We start from the raw sequence: 27,935 nt of genomic DNA on the forward strand, positions 1-27,935 counted from the left end.
CATAAAGAGTAGAAGTAATAACAAAGAAATAAAATAAAGTAAAAACAAAACAAACACCTTGGGTGTTCAGAAAGTAAAATAAAATAATACAAAACAAATACTTTGAGTATATAGATAGTAATAAAGCCAAGGTCATACAGAGTATTTTTTTTCTTTTTTAAAAGGACCCAAAAAAAGCAATTGAAATAAAATAGTCATGAGAGAAACAAAAAAAAAGTTGGAAAAGAAAAACTAAATCTGAGTGAATCCTGACCACATGCAGATATCTGACTCCACAGCCGGATCTGATGCTCGGAGATCGTTTTATCGGCTGTGTCCTGTCATGTGACACACTCAGAAAACTGATTACTTTGCCTTTATTGGGACTTTAAGTCGATCCAAAGCTCTGTGTATTTATTCCATCTTTATGTTTGCACTGGAAAAAAATGCCCCTCCAAAAATAAGTAAAAAAACAACAAATAAAAGACGTTTTTGCTTGAAATAAGCAAAAAAATCTGCCAATGGAACTAGTGAAAATCGGCTTGTCAAGATTTCTTGAAATAAAATGTGATATTTAGGACTTTTGAGATAAAAGTGATCTTGAAATTAGCTTAAAAACCTCTTCAAATGAAAAAAAAAAACCTTGTTTCATATGATATGTGACTCAAAACAATTTGTTTTCAAGACTTTTTCATTTAACAAGATATTCCAGATGTATTGTCTTCAAACAAGTCCCTATATCTGGCTGAAATGGTGCTTGTTAGGCAGTTTTGTCTTATATCAAGTGAAATGAGATACTCAATGAGACAAATATACTTGGTAAGATTTAGATTTTTTCCAGTGTAGTGATTTTCTGCTTTAGTTTGTGATTTTTGTTTCTGTTTATTCAGTATTTTGATTTGTGTTTCCTGCCTTTTGTTCTCGGTGTTTGGAGCCTTTGATCTTCATATTCTGCTTTATTCTTTGCTCTGTTTAGTTTCTTTATTCCTCGGTCTTATTCCCCACCTTTTTCTATCACAGTCCGTGAGCCAGAAATCACATAATACAGAAAGTTTCAGTTTATTTCCAGCTCCAGGAGACATTAGAATAGGTTCCCATGCAGTCTTTAGCAGCATGTCTTTCAGGATTAGTTCATTTTGAGATTTTAAGATCCAGAACATCCTCTGATGGGCTAATCAGAGTTTTATGCACTCGTGCTGTTTTACCTTCTTTCTCTGAGGTCTATTTTCCTTTCTATGAAAGGTGTTCTTGATAAAACATGTGGAATGAGGTAAAACAGTGTGTTAAAGGCTTTGGGTTGGAGGTTTTACGGCTTTACAACACGACTGGCAGCTGTGTTCCTGTAAGAACCTGCGGTTGTGTTGTGAAGCTGCGCAGATTCCAACATCAGCTAACCAAGAGACGGGAAAACTCTCGTTTAACACCGTGTGGAAATTCCTCCTGCCAGCAGGTCTGGAATTTAAACACTAAAAAGAACTTTAACTACTTCTCCATCTCAGCGAGGCTCTGAGTCAGGGCAGGTGTGTTGGTTTCTGACTGGAAACTGGATGAGAAAATCACCAAAAATCCCAAAATCAGACAAAATCTGACCTCAGAGACACAATGTGACCAAAAATCAGACAAAAACTGACCTCAGAGACACAATGTAACCAAAAATCAGACAAAAACTGACTGCAGAGACACAATGTGACCAAAATAACAGCTGAAACTCTTCTGCACCAGTTGGTGTCCTTACTGTCAGAACGTCTGCAAGTGTTGGGAGAAGGAAACGTTACAAAGTGGATCGTAGAACATGAAACTGGTAGAAACCTTTTGCTGAATGTCAGAGATAAAAAGACTCTTGTTGGCTTCTTTTACAGGTAGAGATGGTCGAGTTCCACATGGATTCCCTGCAGTTTAAACCCATTAATAGATATAAAGTGTCATGTCTAGGGATGGGAATCGAAAACCGGTTCTTGTTGAGAACCGGTTCCCAGTGTTTCAATTGCTTGGAATCGTTTGGCGATTTTGCAAACGATTCCCTTATCGATCCCAGTGGGCGCGAATGACGTCACCACGCAGCGTTGCGTGGCGTGTCCAGCGCAGCCAGCAACATGTCAGGTGCTCACCACCAGTTTCCTGTCAGAACTTCTCATCTTGCAGCATCTTTTTGGTTCAGCTTTCAGGAAACGTGTTGTTTTTTTTAATACAGAAAAATTACAAAATAAGTTCCTGAATCTGCTTAAAATCTGATCTAATGTGGGCGTTTCAAGCTCCATCCAGGCAGCAGGTAAACCGTGTGACTGTAGATGGAAGTCACAGGCGTACTTTGATCCACTCCTGATCACAGGACACGGAGACACTTTAAAGTGTAATCTGCACTGGAGGAAAAGTAAAGAGCAGAAAAGGAAGATGACAAAAAGAGGAAGAGGGTTGATGTGATGCTCCGCTGTGCACACTTCCTGTTTACCCTGAAAGATGGCAGGTTTACGGGTTAACCTTGTAGCACCCAGCATATGAATAATCATTGAAAAAAATCATTTTGGCTCTTCTTGCATCTTTTTGGGTGGGAATAAACCAATATTTTTGGAATTTTTGGAATTGGGCTATTTTTGATCATTTTAGGCAATGTTGCATATTTGCAGCTGTGGGCTTTCCTGATTCATTTAGTGCACAAAACCAAGTCATTAACTGCTGCTACCACAATAAAATGCATATAATAAACCTTTATTGAACATTCTTAATACAAAGTGCGGAACGCAACCATCATAAACTTTCCATTCAACAACAAATCAAACAGATTTCACAGATCTTTGTTGTGAGAAAGTGAAGCACATATAAAATGCAAAAAATAATGTAATGTAAATAAAAAATGTGCACATGAATGTAAATAATGTATGTAAATTTAAAAAATCAAATAATGTAATATAAATAAAGATATAATGTAAATAAATAATGTAAATAAATAAAAAGCTTGTTGCATATCTGCAACTGTGGGTGCTACAAGGTTAATTTACCGAATATTATCTATATATTTTCAAACTGATGAGCTTTGTGAAATAAATAGTTTTCTTTAAGTTTTTCTGATGGACTAACTCATGCTCATCTCTGTCTCTCCACAGCCGCCAAGCGTCCCTCCTCGGTCTCGTCTCTGAGTGGGATTGTGGGTAGGATGATGTCATCTGGCGAGCGAGGAGCGTCGTCCTCGTCGTGCACCTCCGTGAACACCGTCTGCTCGGACGGCGAGCGCCCCTCCTCCCTCTCCCTCTCCTCCTCCACCTCCTCGGTCTCCCTGCAGGACGCCTCCCACTCCTCCTCCTCTTCCTCCTCCTCCTCCTCGCTTCCGTATGGCGCCGTGCCGACGTACAACGCCTCCTCCTCGTCCTCCACGCCGAAGAGGAACGGCTCCGACATCAGCCTGGACCTCACTCCCCTCGTCACGCCACACGGAGGCGGAGCACCAGGCGGAAGAGGCGGGGCCGGTGCTGCCAAGGCGACAGCAGGAAGCCACGCCCCTAACGGGCATGTGGCCAATCCGGTGGCGGCCCCAGCGGTGGCTCCACCCAGGCAGCTTTCACGGCTGGAAAGAGTCGTTCTGGAGATCGTAGAGACGGAACAAGCCTACGTCAGAGACCTGAAGAGCATCGTGGAGGTAAGAAATGAGAGTTCAGACATGATCTGTGGGGACACAGGCTGTGTTCCAAACCGCATACTGCATACTGCATACTGCATACTACATACTACATACTACATACTATATACTGCATACTGCATACTACATACTACATACTACATACTACATACTATATACTACATACTACATACTGCATACTGCATACTGCATACTACATACTGCATACTGCATACTGCATACTACATACTACATACTACATACTATATACTGCATACTGCATACTACATACTACATACTACATACTACATACTACATACTGCATACTGCATACTGCATACTACATACTGCATACTGCATACTGCATACTGCATACTACATACTACATACTACATACTATATACTGCATACTGCATACTACATACTGCATACTGCATACTACATACTGCATACTGCATACTGCATACTACATACTGCATACTACATACTGCATACTGCATACTGCATACTACATACTACATACTACATACTATATACTGCATACTGCATACTACATACTGCATACTGCATACTACATACTGCATACTGCATACTGCATACTACATACTGCATACTACATACTGCATACTACATACTATATACTGCATACTACATACTGCATACTGCATACTGCATACTACATACTGCATACTGCATACAGCATACTGCATACTACATACTGCATACTGCATACTGCATACTACATACTACATACTGCATACTGCATACTGCATACTACATACTGCATACTGCATACTGCATACTACATACTGCATACTACATACTGCATACTACATACTACATACTACATACTATATACTGCATACTATATACTGCATACTACATACTGCATACTACATACTGCATACTACATACTACATACTGCATACAGCATACTGCATACTACATACTGCATACTGCATACTGCATACTACATACAGCATAATGCATACTACATACTGCATACTGCATACTGCATACTGCATACTACATACTGCATACTGCATACTGCATACAGCATACTACATACTACAGACTGCATACTACATACTGCATACAGCATACTACATACTGCATACTGCATAGAGCATACTACATACTACAGACTGCATACTACATACTACATACTGCATACAGCATACTGCATACTACATACTGCATACTGCATACTGCATACAGCATACTGCATACTACATACTGCATACTGCATACTACATACTGCATACTGCATACTACATACTGCATACTACATACTGCATACTACATACTACATACTACATACTACATACTATATACTGCATACTATATACTGCATACTACATACTGCATACTACATACTGCATACTGCATACTGCACACTGCATACAGCATACTACATACTACAGACTGCATACTACATACTACATACTGCATACAGCATACTGCATACTACATACTGCATACTACATACTGCATACTGCATACTACATACTGCATACTGCATACTACATACTGCATACTACATACTGCATACTGCATACTGCATACTACATACTACAGACTGCATACTACATACTGCATACTACATACTGCATACTACATACTACATACTGCATACTGCATACTACATACTACATACTGCATACTGCATACTACATACTGCATACAGCATACTAAATACTACAGACTGCATACTGCATACTATATACTACATACTGCATACTACATACTGCATACTGCATACTACATACTGTATACTGCATACTACATACTACATACTGCATACTACATACTGCATACTACATACTGCATACTGCATACTACATACTACATACTGCATACTACATACTGCATACTGCATACTACATACTGCATACTGCATACTACATACTGCATTCTACATACTGCATACTACATACTACATACTGCATACTGCATACTACATACTACATACTGCATACTACATACTGCATACTGCATACTACATACTGCATACTGCATACTACATACTGCATTCTACATACTGCATACTACATACTACATACTGCATACTGCATACTACATACTACATACTGCATACTACATACTGCATACTACATACTACATACTGCATACTGCATACTGCATACTGCATACTACATACTGCATACTGCATACTACATACTACATACTACATACTGCATACTATATACTACATACTACATACTGCATACTACATACTACATACTGCATACTACATACTGCATACTGCATACTACATACTGCATACTGCATACTACATACTGCATACTACATACTGCATACTACATACTACATACTGCATACTGCATACTACATACTACATACTGCATACTACATACTGCATACTACATACTACATACTGCATACTACATACTGCATACAGCATACTACATACTACATACTGCATACTACATACTGCATACTACATACTACATACTGCATACTACATACTGCATACTGCATACTACATACTACATACTGCATACTACATACTGCATACTACATACTACATACTACATACTACATACTGCATACTACATACTATATACTACATACTACATACTGCATACTACATACTACATACTGCATACTACATACTGCATACTACATACTACATACTGCATACAGCATACTGCATACTACATACTGCATACTGCATACTACATACTACATACTGCATACTACATACTGCATACTACATACTACATACTACATACTACATACTGCATACTACATACTGCATACTACATACTACATACTGCATACTACATACTGCATACAGCATACTGCATTCTACATACTGCATACTACATACTACATACTGCATACTGCATACTACATACTACATACTGCATACTACATACTGCATACTACATACTACATACTGCATACTGCATACTGCATACTGCATACTACATACTGCATACTGCATACTACATACTGCATACTACATACTGCATACTATATACTACATACTACATACTGCATACTACATACTACATACTGCATACTACATACTGCATACTGCATACTACATACTGCATACTGCATACTACATACTGCATACTACATACTGCATACTACATACTACATACTGCATACTGCATACTACATACTACATACTGCATACTACATACTGCATACTACATACTACATACTGCATACTACATACTGCATACAGCATACTACATACTACATACTGCATACTACATACTGCATACTACATACTACATACTGCATACTACATACTGCATACTGCATACTACATACTACATACTGCATACTACATACTGCATACTACATACTACATACTACATACTACATACTGCATACTACATACTATATACTACATACTACATACTGCATACTACATACTACATACTGCATACTACATACTGCATACTACATACTACATACTGCATACAGCATACTGCATACTACATACTGCATACTGCATACTGCATACTGCATACAGCATACTGCATACTACATACTGCATACTGCATACTACATACTGCATACTGCATACTACATACTGCATACTACATACTGCATACTACATACTACATACTACATACTACATACTATATACTGCATACTATATACTGCATACTACATACTGCATACTACATACTGCATACTGCATACTGCACACTGCATACAGCATACTACATACTACAGACTGCATACTACATACTACATACTGCATACAGCATACTGCATACTACATACTGCATACTACATACTGCATACTGCATACTACATACTGCATACTGCATACTACATACTGCATACTACATACTGCATACTGCATACTGCATACTACATACTACAGACTGCATACTACATACTGCATACTACATACTGCATACTACATACTACATACTGCATACTGCATACTACATACTACATACTGCATACTGCATACTACATACTGCATACAGCATACTAAATACTACAGACTGCATACTGCATACTATATACTACATACTGCATACTACATACTGCATACTACATACTGCATACTGCATACAGCATACAGCATACTGCATACTGCATACTACATACTACATACTACAAACTGCATACTGCATACTGCATACTACATACTGCATACTACATACTGCATACTGCATACTACATACTACATACTGCATACTACATACTGCATACTGCATACTACATACTGTATACTGCATACTACATACTACATACTGCATACTACATACTGCATACTACATACTGCATACTGCATACTACATACTACATACTGCATACTGCATACTACATACTGCATACTGCATACTACATACTGCATACTGCATACTACATACTGCATTCTACATACTGCATACTACATACTACATACTGCATACTGCATACTACATACTACATACTGCATACTACATACTGCATACTACATACTACATACTGCATACTGCATACTGCATACTGCATACTACATACTGCATACTGCATACTACATACTACATACTACATACTGCATACTATATACTACATACTACATACTGCATACTACATACTACATACTGCATACTACATACTACATACTGCATACTACATACTGCATACTACATACTACATACTGCATACTGCATACTACATACTACATACTGCATACTACATACTGCATACTACATACTACATACTGCATACTACATACTGCATACAGCATACTACATACTACATACTACATACTGCATACTACATACTGCATACTACATACTACATACTGCATACTACATACTGCATACTGCATACTACATACTACATACTGCATACTACATACTGCATACTACATACTACATACTACATACTACATACTGCATACTACATACTATATACTACATACTACATACTGCATACTACATACTACATACTGCATACTACATACTGCATACTACATACTATATACTACATACTACATACTGCATACTACATACTACATACTGCATACTACATACTACATACTGCATACTACATACTGCATACTGCATACTACATACTGCATACTACATACTGCATACTGCATACTACATACTACATACTGCATACTACATACTGCATACTACATACTACATACTGCATACTACATACTGCATACTACATACTATATACTACATACTACATACTGCATACTACATACTACATACTGCATACTACATACTACATACTGCATACTGCATACTACATACTGCATACTACATACTACATACTGCATACTGCATACTATATACTGCATACTACATACTACATACTGCATACTATATACTACATACTACATACTGCATACTACATACTACATACTGCATACTACATACTGCATACAGCATACAGCATACTGCATACTACATACTACATACTGCATACTACATACTACATACTGCATACTATATACTACATACTACATACTGCATACTACATACTACATACTGCATACTACATACTACATACTGCATACTGCATACTGCATACTACATACTGCATACTACATACTGCATACTGCATACTACATACTGCATACTACATATTGCATACTGCATACTGCATACTGCATACTGCATACTACATACTGCATACTACATACTGCATACTGCATACTGCATACTACATACTGCATACCGCATACTACATACTATATACTGAATACTACATATTGCATACTGCATACTGCATACTGCATACTACATACTGCATACCGCATACTACATTCTACAAAATCACAAACGTGATACGTGACTGCATTGCCACCATTTTACTGTTATTTTGCAGCTAAATGCTTAATGCAGCTCCCTGATGTCCACTCACACACTGTTCAGAAGTCTAAAGGTGTGATAACAGATGTCTTTCTTATCTTTTTCATTACTTTTATGACTCCTTCAGTTGTTTTTACTCGTTGCAAAGCAGCGGTACGAGCAGTTTAACACGAACAGAATGTATGTTCTGCGTATTTTCTCCCGTTAAACGGTCGGGATCTCAGGTTGTTGTAGCTCCTTCCACAGCGGTCGATCTTTGTCTGATTAATCGGAGAAATCTGAAGCAGCGATCCGTTCTGTCGGACAGAATCTGTGGAAACATGAACTTTACGCCGCAGACTGTCGGGTCCTCAGCCACAGAAACCCTGACGGTGGCGGGTCTGGGTTTTATTTCCAGCTGTCTGCCCTCATTTGCAGAACCAGGCGGCCAATCGTGTTGCAGCTGCTGCTAATAAAGAGGTCAGCAAACACAAGGTAAAGGGCGTGTGTCGTGAGGAGCTGGCTGATTTTTGCCTTTGGGCCTATTTACCTCCATCCAGCCTCCTCACACCTCCACCCTCTGAGGCGCCACCTTTAAAAACTGCAGAATGAATAATTAGTAAAGATCAGCTGCTGTTACAGATGGAAAACAGTAATGATAAGTGTAGCAGAGAGGAAGGTGTGGCAGAAACCTCTCCATCAGTGGGTCGTGGTGTTGTTTCTGTTGCTAGGCAACAGCTCAGCTGTATGTTTAACATCCAGGTCAAAGAGTCAGAAAGATGACGGTCTCACCACAGAGACACATCAGCTCAACGGCACATTAAGATTATTCCTTTTTAAATAAAAAGAACAGAGGGATTATAACAGAAATGTACACGGTTTTTAACACACACATTGAGATTATTCTATAAGAAACAGGAGGTTCAGACCTGCTTTACGGGGTCTGTAACCTTTAACGAGCCGGTTGGGGTCATGTGACCGTGAAAGTGACCTCTGGATGCAGACCGGAGTCAGGAGGGATTAAACAGAGCAGGAGCGAGGTGGTGATGAGAGGCAGAGCAGGAGGCTGACAGACGGCTGATAAAGCCGACGACAGCTCGCTGTGTGTGATGGCAGAGGATGAAAGCAGCAGGAAATTCTCTGTTTTACTTCAAAAGGATGTTTCACACTCCGATCGGACAGCTGGAGGCACAGAAACTCACCGGCTGGCTCAGCTCTGCTGCACCTGGAGCAGGACTGGGTTAAACCCAGTCAGCAGATTCCACAGAGAAGCTTTAAGATGCCCCACAATGCAACAGGAGGACGCCAAAGATGTTATCACTGTCCCATCAGCTGGGGTGGTGGGTGATGTCCTGGTCCAAGGTCCTGATTTCCTCATTTCTTTCTGACTATCCTGTAATCTTTAAAGTGTCCTGATCAACAGTTCTCCAGCTTTCTGAAGCTTTTTTCTTTAGCTGCATCTGTGAAAAACAGCTTCAGAGTTTCAACTTTTTTGTACATTTACGTTTAAAACTGCTTTCAGTTACCAAAAGAGTCAAATTAATATAAGAAATTCAGTTTTGAAAAAATCCTAATCCCAAAAAAATGAATGTTATCACGTCTAAAAGTAGAAAAGTAGGAAAAAAACAGACAATAATAAGAATTATATGTTATTCCACATCAAGGAAAAGTAAATAAGATTAAATTTAAAGCTTAAAAAAGGAATATAAGATATAATCCAATGATTAATTATGGAACAATTAATATAAATTAATTTTTACTGTTATTTTACAGTGCAACTACTGTTATTAATCAAACAGTATAATACTGTTTATTGGATTACAGTATATGACGGTAGGATAACTGTGTTTTAGTAATTTTACAGCGCATCTACCGTCATTTATTTAACAGTATAATAACATATATTTTGGATTTGGACATCAATTCATAACAAATACTGATTTAACTGTTAATTTACACGTGGGGGGTGAATATTCAACAGTATTTTTACAATTATTGTAAGAGAAGGTTCGCCCAGAGCATAAATCTAGCCAGGACCGCCGTAATAATCTTGTGACGGTTCTTTGACGTTTTAAACCCGAGTCGGGCTTTAACACGGGTTTATGTTCATGTTGGAACATGTTCCAGTGAATCTCTGCAGCTGCTTCCTGTTTATATGGAGAAATATAAAGAAATTAGATCTGGATCAGGAGTTTTTCACAGTTCTGTAAATGACAAAAATACACCTTTATGCTGACGACACGGTTTTATATAGTGACTCAGGTGGAAATATATATACTATAATATATATATCTATGTATATTATAGTATATATACCTATATTTATATAAATATATAGATATGTATATTATAGTATATATATAGTATATATATTATATATATAGGTGGATGAGAGCTTTTGTTCACTTTATGGTTAAATCCATCTTCACACAGACTGCATATACATAGCATCACAGTTAAAGAAAAGTAAAAACAGTGTTGAAACTCTACTAACAGTATGAAGAAGAGAGAGTGTTCTCTGTGTGAGCCTCTGCTGCATGTGTTTTACTTTCTGCAGCAAAGCTGCAGCTTGCTGTTAAAACATTCCTCTGCTGATAGGGAGGCGGGGTGATAGATGATAGGTGAGTGTCTCCTGCAAAGCCTTCGTTCCTGCTGGTCTTCAGCTGAAGTCTGGTTTTGATTGAGGCTGCATGATGTCACGCTCACTTGGAATCTGAGACGAGCGCCATATAAGGCCCGTGTGTGTTAATAACAATGCAGAAAGGGGAATGAATGAATGGGTGGAAGCGGCTCCGCTTCGCTCTCCTGCAGACTCACTTTGCTTTTTAAGGAACATTTCTCAGCAACATGTGGCCAACATGAGTCCAACTCTTCTTCCACCAAATGAAAACCATCCTCCCCAACCATCTGCCTCCTTTCAGGAGAAACTGCTGAGCTACGTGAAACCGAAGCGGGGAGATCAGTTCTTTAACCCTCATACCTGATTTAAAACAACTTCATTTCTGAAAAGAGACATTTTTGTCCCCTTTTTAAAACGACCTAAAAACACCATATATTAATATTTTTTTCCACTTTTTTCTTCATAGATCTTTTATTCCACTTCAGTTCTGATCATAACTACCAAGTTTTCAATTATTTTAAAAAATGTAACCCTTTAAATACTGGTTTATAGGATGTAAACGCCAATTTCTGTAGAAAAAGACAAACACAAAAACTGCTGTATTTTAAATATATAGAATGCAAAGTGGAATTGTTGAGCGGGGATAATTATGGTCTGGGATAAGTCAATGATCAGCAGCAACATTGATTTTTAGGGATTTGTCAATTTTTTGTCTGATGCATGAAATTTCTACACAATGAAAAATTGCAAACAGAAATTGGCGTTTACATCATATAAACCAGTATTTAAAGGGTTAATTTTTAAAAAATAATTAAACTTAGTAGTTATGATCAGAACTGAAGTGGAAGAAAAGATTTATGAAAAAAAAGTGGAAAAAAATATTAATAAATGATGTTTTTAGGTCGTTTTAAAAGGGAACAAGAATGTCCCTTTTCAGAAATTAAGGAGTTTTTTTTACTACACAATGAAAAATTGCATTGTATATGATGTGTTTTTGAAATTTGAATAAATAGTCAAAAATGCACAACTGGACCAAATAGGATGAGTATCACTGTCTACAGTGTGAAATTAGAGGAGAAAGTTCACCCCAAGTGGAGAAAAATGTCCCCATCAGGGCTTAGGGTTAAATTCAGAGATTCTTTTCTGGAGAGAAAACCAAGTTGACCTGCAGCCAAGTAGGACAGGAAACAGAGGGGGAGGAATCCTGGGGCAGATGGAGGGGGAAGGGGGCAAAGATGTAGAGGGAACAGGAGGAAAAAGGGAAAGATGACGAGGCATCTGGTTACCGAGAGAAAGGAGAAAACAGAGAGAGGGATGGTTCATTTCAGAGGAAGAGACGTGAGGAGAAAAGGCTGAACGATGGGAAGAAGATAAGAAAAGAGCAACAAGAGGAATGTGAAGGGCAGGAGGAGATGAAGAGACTCAGTGGGGTCACATGGCACTGAAAGGATCGGATTATTGGCTAAACTACAATCAGACTGAGTTATTAAGTGCATGTAGACACCTTAATCTGACTAAGAATTGGATCGGATGGGATTCAGACCCCGAGATAACTGGGTTGAAAGTCACTCTAAACCTGCTTGTAGACGCTGAAGCACGTGGTGAATCAGACTTTAATTTATCGGCGTAAAATAATTAATGCGTTAACGCGATAAAAACGAGTTAACTCGCCCAGCCCTAGTTTTATCTTATTTCTTCTTTATCATCCCCTCCTCGCCTTCATCCTGCTGTTTGTTTTGGTAAAAGCTTCCAATGCAAAGCGAAGCCTGAAGCGTCTTCCTCATTCCTGCTGTCTTCTCCTCCTCGTGCCTCTCTGAGCATCATTTTTCACTCATCTCCTCCTCCAATGGGAGCGTTTCCTGTTGCCTTTACAAGGTGATGAATGTGGTCGAAGCCTCTCATTATACGCCTCATTATACACTGTCAGTGCTGTTTTGGACCCAATTTGGAGACCGGAGAAAGAATCTCAGATCATTTACGTTTGCAGCCGTCTTCTAAAAATCATATTTTTATACGACTAAAGAGCAGCAGCAAATACATTTGAAAATAAAGTTAAATGTTCACCTTAAAACATGTTTATTTCCTATAAAACATTGACTTGTTCAGCTTGTCTCGGCAGCACCTGGTTAAGGTTCAATGTGTGGGAAGATGGCAAAACCCCCTGAAGCCAGGGCTGTATTGGAAATATTCCGCCTGAAAAAGCCTCCCCTGTTTCAGTCACCAGCAGCTCAACGGTCGGCTGTCAGGCCAAAGCCAACAAACTTGGGAAAGTTTCTATCCAAGTCTGCACTAACCTCACACTGAAGAAAACTGTGCGTTTGGGAGTAAATTCAGCTCAGTTCAGCCACACTTAATTAATCCAGAATGATGTTGCTGCAGATGTTGTTGTAGTTACACGACAAAATGAAGTAAAGAAGATTAAAGTTGAAGTGGAGCAGAGAGAGAGACTCGTGGTTGAAATCCTCAGAGATCACCATGGATTTGGGTATTTTGTACAACTTAGCTGATGATGTCAGAGGATTACATCATCTGTTGTTTACCAGCTCTGTGATCCTCCTCCTTTCCTGTTACCGCTCTGTCTGCAGTCTCTGTCTGTGTTCTAAACCGCCTACTTCTCCTACTACTCCTACTAACTTTAACTTTTTAAGTTCCCGGATGCATACTAGATTCTCCGAAATGTTGGGTATGCATCATGAGGTTACTACTCATACTCAAACTACCCAAGATGCAACGTAACGTGACGTCGCCGATCGTCATTTCCTGTCAAAACGGCAGTTTCAAGCTAGCTACAACGAGGGTAGGTTCACTTCCTGTTTTCAAAACAAAAGCACCAGTTGTATGGTAATGGCTTTCCCTATGATAAAAGGCAACGGGTATTTTATTTTGTGAAAATAACAGGAAGTGCGTTGCTCACTGCGGCTAGCTTTAGTAGCGCAGAATTCGTGGGAACTAAATTGTAAACAGCCGGTATTTTGTCAGGTTTTCAACACGTTGGGGATCTAAACGACTACTTTCTCACCTGAAAATGTTTCAAATGTTGCTAAAGTTTACAGAGTTTAGAGCTTAAGAGAAATCAGCTTCAGGCCGGCTGATTTCGGCTCGGGCAGGAGCGAAATGCATTGTGGGTAAACGCTCTGCATACTGTCTGATCGATGAGTATGTAGTATGGAAGTTTGTAGTATGGAAGTATGTTTATCCACCAGTGACCTCACATTCCCCCTGATGATCAGGGGAAAAAATGGTTTAAACTTCCTCCTCCTTTGTCTCCATTTTGTTCCTGCTCTGCATCCTAGACGTGTCCTCTTCAACTCACCTTGATTTGGAGTCTCTTATTCTAGGCATTCGTTGGACTTTGGAAAGCTCAGTTTGCTGCTCCGACGGGTTAACAACTTTGCCGTTGCCGCGGTTACGCATCATAACAGATGTAAAATGTGTCTGAGTTCCCAGCAGAAGTCCCTTCCAGCAGCGCAGCAAAATGTTTCATAAATATGAGTTTGCACAGAAACTCTCAGCAGGATCCAGAGAAAGACATCAATCTGCTGCATCGATGTCGAACAATAAATAACAGCCTCATAACGGAGAGTCACAGTTAGAGTGAATTACGCTTCCAGCCCGGGCTCTTAAGATACATCTGAATGCGTTTGGCACATCTGTGTTCAATGATCAGCACAGAACCGCTCCAGCTCCTTCCAATGCTGGTTTGAAACAATCATAAAGTCATAAGACAGATTCTTTGTCAGGCCGAGGCCATCCTGAGACGTTTAAAAGCTTCCTCTCAAAGTGCTGCTGGAACATCTGTAATTCCTTCAGTTCTGATTAATCCGATTAACAAACATCCCCACAGCATGATGCTGCCACCACCATGCTTTACTGTACAGATGATGTTTTTGATGTTTCTTAATGGTTCAAAAGTTGAGTAAATCTGGCCAATCCTCTTCATTGTTTCTGAGATGCTTCTTCCTCGCTTCCACATTGTTTTTTACAGAAGTTACGGTCACTTTTTAGACTTTAGTCTTTCTTCTCTGGTCTGTAAGTTTCGTAGTTTTGGTAGTGAGTCCTTATTTTGGTTTCTGTTGTCTAAAAATTTATTTAATGATGCTCTGAGGGATGAACGGAGTTCTTTTAAACTCAATCTTAATCTGTGTTCCTTCACATCTTTTTCCGAGCCTTGATTGTTCTGCCGGCTCAGAGGTGTCAGAGACTTCGAAAACCTTTTAAATGTCCAGTTCTGAGATCATCTGACATGTAAGAAAGTATTAAGAACAATATCAAGTGGAGTGGATGTTTTTCAAGGTCGTAATCTTTTCAGAATGAGAGCAGCTTTATGGGGAATTCAGAACCATTCGGTTTGAACACAGAGAACCATTCGGTTTGAACAGAGAGAACCATTCGGTTTGAAACCAGAGAACCATTCGTTTTGAACACCGAGAACCATTCGGTTTAAACACAGAGAACCATTCGGTGTGAACACAGAGAACCATTCGTTTTGAACACAGAGAACCATTCGGTTTAAACACAGAGAACCATTCGTTTTGAACACAGAGAACCATTCGGTTTAAACACAGAGAACCATTCGGTTTGAACACAGAGAACCATTCGGTTTAAACACAGAGAACCATTCGGTGTGAACACAGAGAACCATTCGTTTTGAACACAGAGAACCATTCGGTTTAAACACAGAGAACCATTCGTTTTGAACACAGAGAACCATTCGGTTTAAACACAGAGAACCATTCGGTTTGAACACAGAGAACCATTCGGTTTGAACACAGAGAACCATTCGGTTTAAACACAGAGAACCATTCGGTTTGAACACAGAGAACCATTCGGTTTAAACACAGAGAACCATTCGGTTTGAACCCAGAGAACCATTCGGTTTGAACCCAGAGAACCATTCGGTTTGAACACAGAGAACCATTCGGTTTGAACCCAGAGAACCATTCGTTTTGAACACCGAGAACCATTCGTTTTGAACACAGAGAACCATTCGGTTTAAACACAGAGAAGCATTCGGTTTGAACACAGAGAACCATTCGGTTTGAACCCAGAGAACCATTCGTTTTGAACACAGAGAACCATTCGGTTTGAACCCAGAGAACCATTCGTTTTGAACACAGAGAACCATTCGGTTTGAACATAGAGAACCATTCGATTTGAACACAGAGAACCGTTCAGTTTGAACACAGAGAACCGTTCAGTTTGAACACAGAGAACCGTTCGCTTTGAACACAGAGAACCATTCAGTTTGAACACAGAGAACCATTCAGTTTGAACACAGAAAACCATTCGGTTTGAACACAGAGAACCATTCGGTTTGAACACAGAGAACCGTTCGCTTTGAACACAGAGAACCGTTCGCTTTGAACACAGAGAATCATTCGGTTTGAACATAGAGAACCATTCGGTTTGAACACAGAGAATCATTCGGTTTAGACACAGAGAACCATTCGGTTTGAACACAGAGAACCATTCGGTTTGAACATAGAGAACCATTCGGTTTGAACACAGAGAACCGTTCAGTTTGAACACAGAGAACCATTTGGTTTAAGGACAGAGAACCATTCGGTTTGAACACAGAGAACCGTTCGCTTTGAACACAGAGAACCATTCGGTTTGAACACAGAGAACCCTTCAGTTTGGAAAAGGAGAACAGGTCCAGTATGATAAGTGTAATCTTTCACACAGAATCTGTTCGGGAGCGCTGACTGATGCATGAATAATTTCACATTAAACCGAATAAGGAGCTGGAGCAGATTGAACTTCCCGTCTTCCTGTGTTGAATTATAAAATATAATTCCTGTTGGCAGTGCTGCAGAAAGACGTCATGGCGTCCAGTTTGGGAACTTGGCCTGGATGTGGCGAGCTGACCTCAGCCTCTGCTACTTCTCACACTTCATTTCTGTCCCGTCCATCTTTTCTCTGGCGGCGTTCCTGCGTGTTTTAGTGTCTGGACTTCTGTCTGGGTCTGTTTGTGTTGCTGATAAACTTTTCCTCCTTTCCACACTCTCTCTCCTGCTTTCTGCACCATCGCCTCTCACTGCGCCGTCATCTGAACAGGATCTGCAACAGGAAGTGACCTCATATGAACTCTGACAGATTTGGATGCTGGATTAAGTTTCCATCATGGCTGAAGAATGCAGCGTTTGGTCATACAGTGATTAAACACACCAGCAGGTGCATGTTCGTTAGCAGGTGGATGTTCATTAGCATGTGCATGTTCGTTAGCATGTGCATGTTCGTTAGCAGCTGAATGTTCGTTAGCAGCTGAATGTTCATTAGCAGGTGGATGTCCATTAGCATGTGCATGTTCGTTAGCATGTGCATGTTCGTTAGCAGCTGAATGTTCGTTAGCAGGTGCTTGTTCGTTAGCAGGTGGATGTTCATTAGCAGTTTGATGTTCGTTAGCAGGTGGCTGTTCATTAGCAGGTGGATGTTCGTTAGCAGCTGAATGTTCTTTAGCAGGTGGATATCCATTAGCATGTGCATATTTGTTAGCATGTGCATGTTCGTTAGCAGCTGAATGTTCGTTAGCAGGTGCTAGTTCATTAGCAGGTGCTAGTTTGTTAGCAGGTGGCTGTTCATTAGCAGTTTGATGTTCGTTAGCAGGTGGCTGTTCATTAGCAGGTGGATGTTCGTTAGCATGTGCATGTTCGTTAGCATGTGCATGTTCGTTAGCAGCTGAATGTTCGTTAGCAGGTGGATGTTCATTAGCAGTTTGATGTTCGTTAGCAGGTGTGCATGTTCATTAGCAGGTGCATGTTCGTTAGCAGCTGAATGTTCATTCGCAGGTGGATGTTCATTAGCATGTGCATGTTCGTTAGCATGTGCATGTTCGTTAGCAGCTGAATGTTCGTTAGCAGCTGAATGTTCATTAGCAGGTGGATGTCCATTAGCATGTGCATGTTCGTTAGCATGTGCATGTTTGTTAGCAGCTGAATGTTCGTTAGCAGGTGCATGTTCGTTAGCAGGTGGATGTTTGTTAGCAGGTGCATGTTCGTTAGCAGGTGGATGTTTGTTAGCAGGTGCATGTTTGTTAGCAGGTGGATGTTCGTTAGCAGGTGGATGTTCGTTAGCAGTTGGATATTCGTTAGCAGGTGCATGTTCGTTAGAAGGTGGATGTTCGTTAGCAGGTGGATGTTTGTTAGCAGGTGCATGTTCGTTAGCAGTTGGCTGTTCGTTAGCGGGTGGATGTTCGTTAGCAGGTGGATGTTTGTTAGCATGTGCATGTTCGTTAGCAGGTGCATGTTCGTTAGCAGGTGGATGTTTGTTAGCAGGTGCATGTTCGTTAGCAGTTGGCTGTTCGTTAGCAGGTGGATGTTCGTTAGCAGGTGGATGTTCGTTAGCATGTGCATGTTCGTTAGCAGGTGGATATTCGTTAGCAGGTGCATGTTCGTTAGCGTGTGCATGTTCGTTAGCAGGTGGCTGTTCGTTAGCATGTGCATGTTCGTTAGCAGGTGGCTGTTCGTTAGCAGGTGGCTGTTTACTTTACAGTTTTTACTGAAAGATGCAGAAAGATGGAACTTTGGAGGGATTCAACCCCCAACTTCTTTGTCCTGGTGTGTTCGTCTGGTTCTAAAACCCTTATAAATTATTTCATAAAAACAGAGTTCAGTTGCAGACCAGTCTCACAAAAAATGTTTCACAGCCCAGCCTGTGATGTGTAGGACAGTGCTGACTGCTCATGAAAATGTGTAACCATAACAACGAGGTGTTTTCTAATGCTAACCGCGGACTCTTAGCTGCTGATGCTAACCTTTTAAAAAGACTGTTTTTAAGCACATCAGCGCTATGAAGCTTCGATTGTCTCGCAGTGAGCGCTAATGTCAGGACGTATCGATGTGTCTCAGGTTCTCTTAGATGACATCATCTTAAGATAAAAGCTGCACCTCTGAAGGGAACTGAGGCACAAAAACAAAGTTGGAGAACCATTCGGTTTAATTAAGGTGCAGATCGGCTGGTTTAAAGCCAGCTGGAGCCGGCAGGTTTGTCGCCTCAGGGCCAGTTGGCGTAGAAAAGTTCCCGTTTATCGCTTTGAATCTGCAGCTGGATATAAAAACAGCATGTGAATCCTGAAGTGGCCGCACTAATCATTATAAATCAGTTGGAAAAGTCCCCGTCTTACATCAGATGCCTCATGACAGAAGTTAAAGTGATTACCCGTCAAAATCGAGTTTGCAGAGTTGCTTAAAATAAAAACAAAAGAAGGTCAGTTACACTTCGGTGTGTGTTGGTTTTTCTTTCTAAAGGAGGGACGTTTTTTAAACTCAAAGCAGCGCCAGCTTCACCGGATGAGATTCTGAGAGACGTGTGAAACCAAAGCGTCTCTTCTGAGAAAGAATCGTCAGGTGCTGCAGATGTTCAGGAAGTGGCGTGCACACAGATTTAATCATGTTTAATCTCAGTTATGTCACTGAAACCTGAGAGAATTCTGCACATTTTGATGCCAAAACAGGTCAGTGAACACAAACCGGGCTGTATGTTTCATGACAAATCAAATCAAATCAAATTAAATTTATTTATATAGCACATTTCATGTACAAACAGTTCAAAGTGCTTCACATAAATAAAAGCATTGCAGCAGGGAGTGGAAGAAGCATTAAAAATACATAAAATAATATAAAGAGAAACATATAAAATAATTTAAATGAATTTAAAAACAAGCAACAGTCCAGATAAGTTCAAAGATATCGTGCAGATTTCATGCATAGACACATGAGAACAGAAATGTCTTTAACCTGGATTTAAAAATGTCTCCATTTGGTGAAAGTTTAATCTCCACTGGCAGTTTGTTCCACTTGTTGGCAGCATAACAGCTAAATGCTGCTTCTCCATGTTTAGTCTGGACTCTGGACTGGACCAGCTGACCTGAGTCCTTGGATCTAAGAGCTCTGCTGGCTTTATATTCTCTGAACAGATCACAGATGTAAACCATCAGCAGGCTTTTAAAATCTATTCTGTGACTGACTGGAAGCCAGTCGAGTCTGAAGTCCTCCGAATGAGCGGTGGTGTCGTATTTTGGCTCAGAGGTTTCTTTTTCAGCCTCTCAGGCTGCAGATGCTCTGCACCAGCTTCAGCTGGATACAAACAGATGTTTCTCCCACTTTCCTCATTAGTCAAACACCGAACACCTGCTGCGGCAGAGTCTTAAACACCCACGTAATGAGAGCTCATCACAGGTGTGATCTGAAGCTGGTGCCTGACCGCCTGTCTGCGTTTCTCTGCAGGACTACCTGGGCTGCATCATCGACTGCGGCGCTCTGCCGCTGAAGCCGGAGCAGGTCAGCACGCTGTTCTGCAACATCGAGGACATCTACGAGTTCAACAGGTGAGTCCCAGCTGCTCCTCCTCGCTGCTCTTTAAGCTCCAGATGCACTTTCAACGGGTTTGAGTCTGTTTACGGGGGATTCTTCTGCTAAAGAACTACGGGCCGTCTGAGCTGATGTCACACTCAGTGGGTCACATGGCTCTGAAAGGATCGGATTATTGGCTAAGTTACAATAATAATGAGTTAAGCAAGGGTAATTATTAGGGCTGGGCGTGTTAACTCGTTAATTATTTAACACAGATAAATATTTTATCTCTCATTAACGCTGGTTTTATTATTTATTTTATTATTGTAAAAGTCTGCTGCTCACAGGCTTTTATTTTGTAAAAGTCTGCTGCTCACAGGCTTTTATTCTGTAAAAGTCTGTTGCTCACAGGCTTTTATTCTGTAAAAGTCTGCTGCTGTCTGCTGTGGAACAGGAAAAGAAAGTAATCGGCGGATCCACCAAACATGGAGAAGGGTACGGAACTTTTACTCGGCCATTTTCATGTTAAAGTTCTTCCAGACGGCGGAGTCGACACTACTTTTGGATTCATTTTGGGATTCTGCGTACAAATGAGATTAATCGTGATTAAGGTGTCTACATGAACTTAATAACTCAGTCTGATTGTAATTTAGCCAATAATCCGATCCTTTCAGAGCCATGTGACCCCACTGAGTGGTTTTAGAAACTCTTTCAGGCTGGAGCTGCTGGTTTGAATCCCAGCAGCATGATTCCATGATTCAAACCTTTGAGTCTTTGTCCGGGGCTGAAGGTGGACAGCAGCTGCCGAGCTCATAAGAACAGACCTAATTCTGAGGCAGTGGGAATGTTGATGGATATTCCACCCGGCTTCGCCTGCGTGCCGCTTTCATTGTCACGGTAGTTTGGTTGAGCAGCCGTCGCTGCGTGTTCACATGCTGCTGAGCAGCCTGAAAGGTTTTCCAGCCCGAAGCCGAAGAAGGAAGTATCTGTGTCTGAGGATGAGCTGTGTGTTCAAACTGTGGATGGAAAGCTGAATGTGACTTCAGCCAGAGGTTTGCATGTGAAGTGGCTGACCATGTTGGGTCCCTGGTTTGGATCCTCTCCTCCACATGATGGTTTATATGTTCCAAAAATCAGGACTCAGGTTGGAAGTGAAGTTTGAAAGGCTGAAAAGATAAACGTGAGCAAGACACATTTCCGTTGATGGTTTGACGGGAATAACCAGAGGGTGGACACATGTAGACGTGTAAAAGCTGCATGTGAGGAGTTCAATAGGAGAAGTTGTTGTAAAAAGAGGAACAAACAACTGGTGGAAGAAAATGAAGTGACCTCTTCTTCAGGAATGACTTTAATTTCTGGGATAGTCCTGGGAGTTTATTGATCGTTACGGGTCAGGTGTGATTTGCAAAGTTGTTTCCCTCTAACGTGCATTAAGTTTCTTCAAAATAGATTAAAAAAAAACTACTTCAAACGACGGTGTACACTTTTCTTTTCTTTAGTTTTCAGTTTTCACCATCTCTTACCTCCTCTTGATGCGGAAACCATGGAAACCGGCTCTTAAAACAACCACAAACGAACACAAATCAGTGACAAAGAAGATCTGATACAAAATATGTTTAACATAAATAACACTCAACAAAGCCAACATGTAAAATGGAATGAATATTCTGAGTTGATTCTGGAAATAACAGTGAACCAGAGTGTGTGCTGGATACTGTTCTTCTGAATGTAAATAAAGTGAAGAGGCACCAGGACGATTCCCTGAGGAACTCCAAGTTGGCCCATTTCCTGCTTGTTTGATGGGAGGAGCTGGGATTTGGCTTTGTCCATCTTTTCCACCCTTTTCATCCCAAAACTCATGCACTAACCCTCCTTAGCTGTCACCTGTTTGATCAGAGTTTAGTTTAGTTGTATTCACGCCCAAATGTCGGTGGACGTTTGTTATATTCTTCTGTTCTGAGGGCTCTGTGGTTTACTCACCTTGTTAAAAGATGTTTCTTTTGACTGAACTGTATTCATTTTAAACTCCCTCCTTCTGTTGGTCCTGGAGTATTCAGTAAACCTTGGATCCTGCAGTGTGAGTTATAGCTGCAGATAATGCCACATTAGTTATGTTAGCTCGTAAAACCTGAACTCTGAAGGGCAGAGTTTCTTTCTTAGGTTAAATGGACCTTTATGTTTGTTTGACTGCTCCTGCAAAACTCGACCATTCTTCATCCCTTCATCTTGTTTCCCTGTACACACAGAAAGTGAAATTTAAACAAAAAACAAAGACAGGAATAACGATCAGGCAAATAAACATCAGTTGGTCAGTCCTGCAGGCCGAGGCCTGAAGACGTGCAGAGCTCCCAGAAAGTTAGCAGAAAGTTAGCAGAAGGTTAGCAGAAGGTAAGCAGAAGGTTGGCAGAAAGTTAGCAGAAAGTTAGCAGAAGGTTAGCAGAAAGTTAGCAGAAGGTTAGCAGAAGGTAAGCAGAAGGTTGGCAGAAGGTTGGCAGAAAGTTAGCAGAAGGTTAGCAGAAAGTTAGCAGAAGGTAAGCAGAAAGTTAGCAGAAAGTTAGCAGAAGGTTAGCAGAAAGTTAGCAGAAGGTAAGCAGAAGGTTGGCAGAAAGTTAGCAGAAGGTTAGCAGAAAGTTAGCAGAAAGTTAGCAGAAAGTTAGCAGAGGGTTAGCAGAAGGTTAGCAGAAAGTTAGCAGAAGGTAAGCAGAAGGTTAGCAGAAAGTTAGCAGAAGGTAAGCAGAAGGTTGGCAGAAAGTTAGCAGAAGTTTAGCAGAAAGTGAGCAGAAAGTGAGATGTGTGATTCAGAGCCTGGGAAGGAAGCTGTTGAAATATGTCCCACACACACAAACACTCAGCCCTCCTCCCTGTTTTCACACTTGGCTTTCTTTGTGTCTGCGCCAACACGCACACACCCAGCGAAACAATGTCACGCACACACTCAAACAGCCTCGGACACAAATATGCGAGCGCCAACGCACACACATGCACACGCACACAGTCTTCATTCCATTCAGGCTTCCTGCCGCCGGTTCTCATGGGAAATATTGTATGAGAGCGAGTGAGAAAGGTCCTTATTTGTGTCTGAGTTACAGCAGCTATGCGGTTAATTGGATTTTAGCTGATGACGTTAATAAGCTTATAACGACACAGATAAACATACAGTACCAGATGGGTAGACATAACAAGGCAAGAGAGGCTACATCATCCGGCATAGTTGGAACGTGACACCACTCAGCTGTTTGTGTGTCTGCAGCAGGAGATGCAGCCGTGTGGATGAGCTGCTTTATTAGGAGCTGAACTGCTGAGTGTGCGTCAGAACATCAATAAACAAAAAATCATCGGACTTTTTATGAGGTTTTACAGCCTGTTTTCACTCAAAGACAAGTTAAATTCTCTTAAAAATGTGGCGGTCTGTCTCTGCGACACCAATGAGGTGTTCTTTGGCATCGACTGCTAAAGAATGTGAAGCAAAAGGAAGCCTGAATGATGGCGGTAGGACTGCATCATCAGGAGGAATGATGGCGGTAGGACTGCATCATCAGGAGGAATGATGGCGGTAGGACTGCGTCCCCATCAGGAGGAATGATGGCGGTAGGGCTGCGTCCTCATCAGGAGGAATGATGGCGGTAGGACTGCGTCCTCATCAGGAGGAATGATGGCGGTAGGGCTGCGTCCTCATCAGGAGGAATGATGGCGGTAGGGCTGCGTCCTCATCAGGAGGAATGATGGCGGTAGGACTGCGTCCTCATCAGGAGGAATGATGGTGGTAGGACTGCATCATTATCAGGAGGAATGATGGCGGTAGGACTGCGTCGCCATCAGGAGGAATGATGGTGGTAGGACTGCATCATCAGGAGGAATGATGGCGGTAGGGCTGCGTCATCATCAGGAGGAATGATGGCGGTAGGGCTGCGTCATCAGGAGGAATGATGGCGGTAGGGCTGCGTCATCATCAGGAGGAATGATGGCGGTAGGGCTGCGTCATCAGGAGGAATGATGGCGGTAGGACTGCGTCATCATCAGGAGGAATGATGGTGGTAGGGCTGCGTCATCATCAGGAGGAATGATGGCGGTAGGGCTGCGTCATCAGGAGGAATGATGGCGGTAGGACTGCGTCATCATCAGGAGGAATGATGGCGGTAGGACTGCATCATCAGGAGGAATGATGGCGGTAGGGCTGCGTCCTCATCAGGAGGAATGATGGTGGTAGGACTGCGTCATCATCAGGAGGAATGATGGCGGTAGGGCTGCGTCCTCATCAGGAGGAATGATGGTGGTAGGACTGCGTCCTCATCAGGAGGAATGATGGTGGTAGGGCTGCGTCCTCATCAGGAGGAATGATGGCGGTAGGGCTGCGTCCTCGTCAGGAGGAATGATGGTGGTAGGGCTGCATCATCAGGAGGAATGATGGCGGTAGGACTGCGTCCTCATGAGGAGGAATGATGGCGGTAGGACTGCGTCCCCATCAGGAGGAATGATGGCGGTAGGACTGCATCATCAGGAGGAATGATGGCGGTAGGACTGCGTCCTCATCAGGAGGAATGATGGTGGTAGGGCTGCGTCCTCATCAGGAGGAATGATGGCGGTAGGACTGCGTCCTCATCAGGAGGAATGATGGCGGTAGGACTGCGTCCTCATCAGGAGGAATGATGGTGGTAGGGCTGCATCATCAGGAGGAATGATGGCGGTAGGGCTGCGTCCTCATCAGGAGGAATGATGGCGGTAGGGCTGCGTCCTCATCAGGAGGAATGATGGCGGTAGGACTGCGTCCTCATCAGGAGGAATGATGGCGGTAGGACTGCGTCCTCATCAGGAGGAATGATGGCGATAGGACTGCGTCCTCATCAGGAGGAATGATGGCGGTAGGGCTGCGTCCTCATCAGGAGGAATGATGGCGGTAGGGCTGCGTCCTCATCAGGAGGAATGATGGCGGTAGGACTGCGTCCTCATCAGGAGGAATGATGGCGGTAGGACTGCGTCCCCATCAGGAGGAATGATGGCGGTAGGACTGCGTCATCAGGAGGAATGATGGCGGTAGGGCTGCGTCATCAGGAGGAATGATGGCGGTAGGGCTGCGTCATCAGGAGGAATGATGGTGGTAGGACTGCGTCCTCATCAGGAGGAATGATGGCGGTAGGGCTGCGTCCCCATCAGGAGGAATGATGGCGGTAGGACTGCGTCCTCATCAGGAGGAATGATGGCGGTAGGGCTGCGTCATCATCAGCAGGAATGATGGCGGTAGGACTGCGTCCTCATCAGGAGGAATGATGGCGGTAGGACTGCGTCCTCATCAGGAGGAATGATGGCGGTAGGACTGCGTCCCCATCAGGAGGAATGATGGCGGTAGGACTGCGTCATCAGGAGGAATGATGGCGGTAGGGCTGCGTCATCAGGAGGAATGATGGCGGTAGGGCTGCGTCATCAGGAGGAATGATGGTGGTAGGACTGCGTCCTCATCAGGAGGAATGATGGCGGTAGGGCTGCGTCCCCATCAGGAGGAATGATGGCGGTAGGACTGCGTCCTCATCAGGAGGAATGATGGCGGTAGGACTGCGTCCTCATCAGGAGGAATGATGGTGGTAGGACTGCGTCCTCATCAGGAGGAATGATGGCGGTAGGACTGCGTCCCCATCAGGAGGAATGATGGTGGTAGGACTGCATCATCAGGAGGAATGATGGTGGTAGGACTGCATCATCAGGAGGAATGATGGCGGTAGGACTGCATCATCAGGAGGAATGATGGCGGTAGGACTGCATCATCAGGAGGAATGATGGCGGTAGGACTGCGTCCTCATCAGGAGGAATGATGGCGGTAGGACTGCATCATCAGGAGGAATGATGGCGGTAGGACTGCGTCCTCATCAGGAGGAATGATGGCGGTAGGACTGCGTCCCCATCAGGAGGAATGATGGCGGTAGGACTGCGTCATCAGGAGGAATGATGGCGGTAGGACTGCGTCCCCATCAGGAGGAATGATGGCGGTAGGACTGCGTCATCAGGAGGAATGATGGCGGTAGGACTGCGTCCCCATCAGGAGGAATGATGGCGGTAGGACTGCGTCCCCATCAGGAGGAATGATGGCGGTAGGACTGCATCATCAGGAGGAATGATGGCGGTAGGACTGCGTCCTCATCAGGAGGAATGATGGCGGTAGGACTGCGTCCCCATCAGGAGGAATGATGGCGGTAGGACTGCGTCCTCATCAGGAGGAATGATGGCGGTAGGACTGCGTCCCCATCAGGAGGAATGATGGCGGTAGGACTGCATCATCAGGAGGAATGATGGCGGTAGGACTGCGTCCCCATCAGGAGGAATGATGGCGGTAGGACTGCATCATCAGGAGGAATGATGGCGGTAGGACTGCGTCCTCATCAGGAGGAATGATGGCGGTAGGACTGCATCATCAGGAGGAATGATGGCGGTAGGACTGCGTCCCCATCAGGAGGAATGATGGTGGTAGGACTGCGTCCCCATCAGGAGGAATGATGGTGGTAGGACTGCGTCCCCATCAGGAGGAATGATGGCGGTAGGACTGCGTCCTCATCAGGAGGAATGATGGCGGTAGGACTGCGTCCTCATCAGGAGGAATGATGGTGGTAGGACTGCGTCATCAGGAGGAATGATGGCGGTAGGGCTGCGTCCTC

The 27,935-nt window shown here is 42.4% G+C and overlaps 1 protein-coding gene across 1 annotated transcript in view; it reads left to right on the forward strand.

The window, feature by feature from the left end:
* plekhg2 (pleckstrin homology domain containing, family G (with RhoGef domain) member 2) overlaps positions 1–27,935 on the forward strand; it is a 161,045-nt gene that overhangs the window by 54,209 nt on the left and 78,901 nt on the right. The window contains exons 3-4 of the mRNA XM_075474552.1: positions 3,081–3,610; positions 21,229–21,329. Coding sequence (XP_075330667.1) covers positions 3,081–3,610; positions 21,229–21,329 — 631 coding nt within the window. The remainder of the gene's footprint in view (positions 1–3,080; positions 3,611–21,228; positions 21,330–27,935) is intronic.

The sequence above is a fragment of the Odontesthes bonariensis genome, chromosome 9, assembly GCF_027942865.1.
Source record: "Odontesthes bonariensis isolate fOdoBon6 chromosome 9, fOdoBon6.hap1, whole genome shotgun sequence".
NCBI classification, from domain to species: Eukaryota; Metazoa; Chordata; class Actinopteri; order Atheriniformes; family Atherinopsidae; genus Odontesthes; species Odontesthes bonariensis.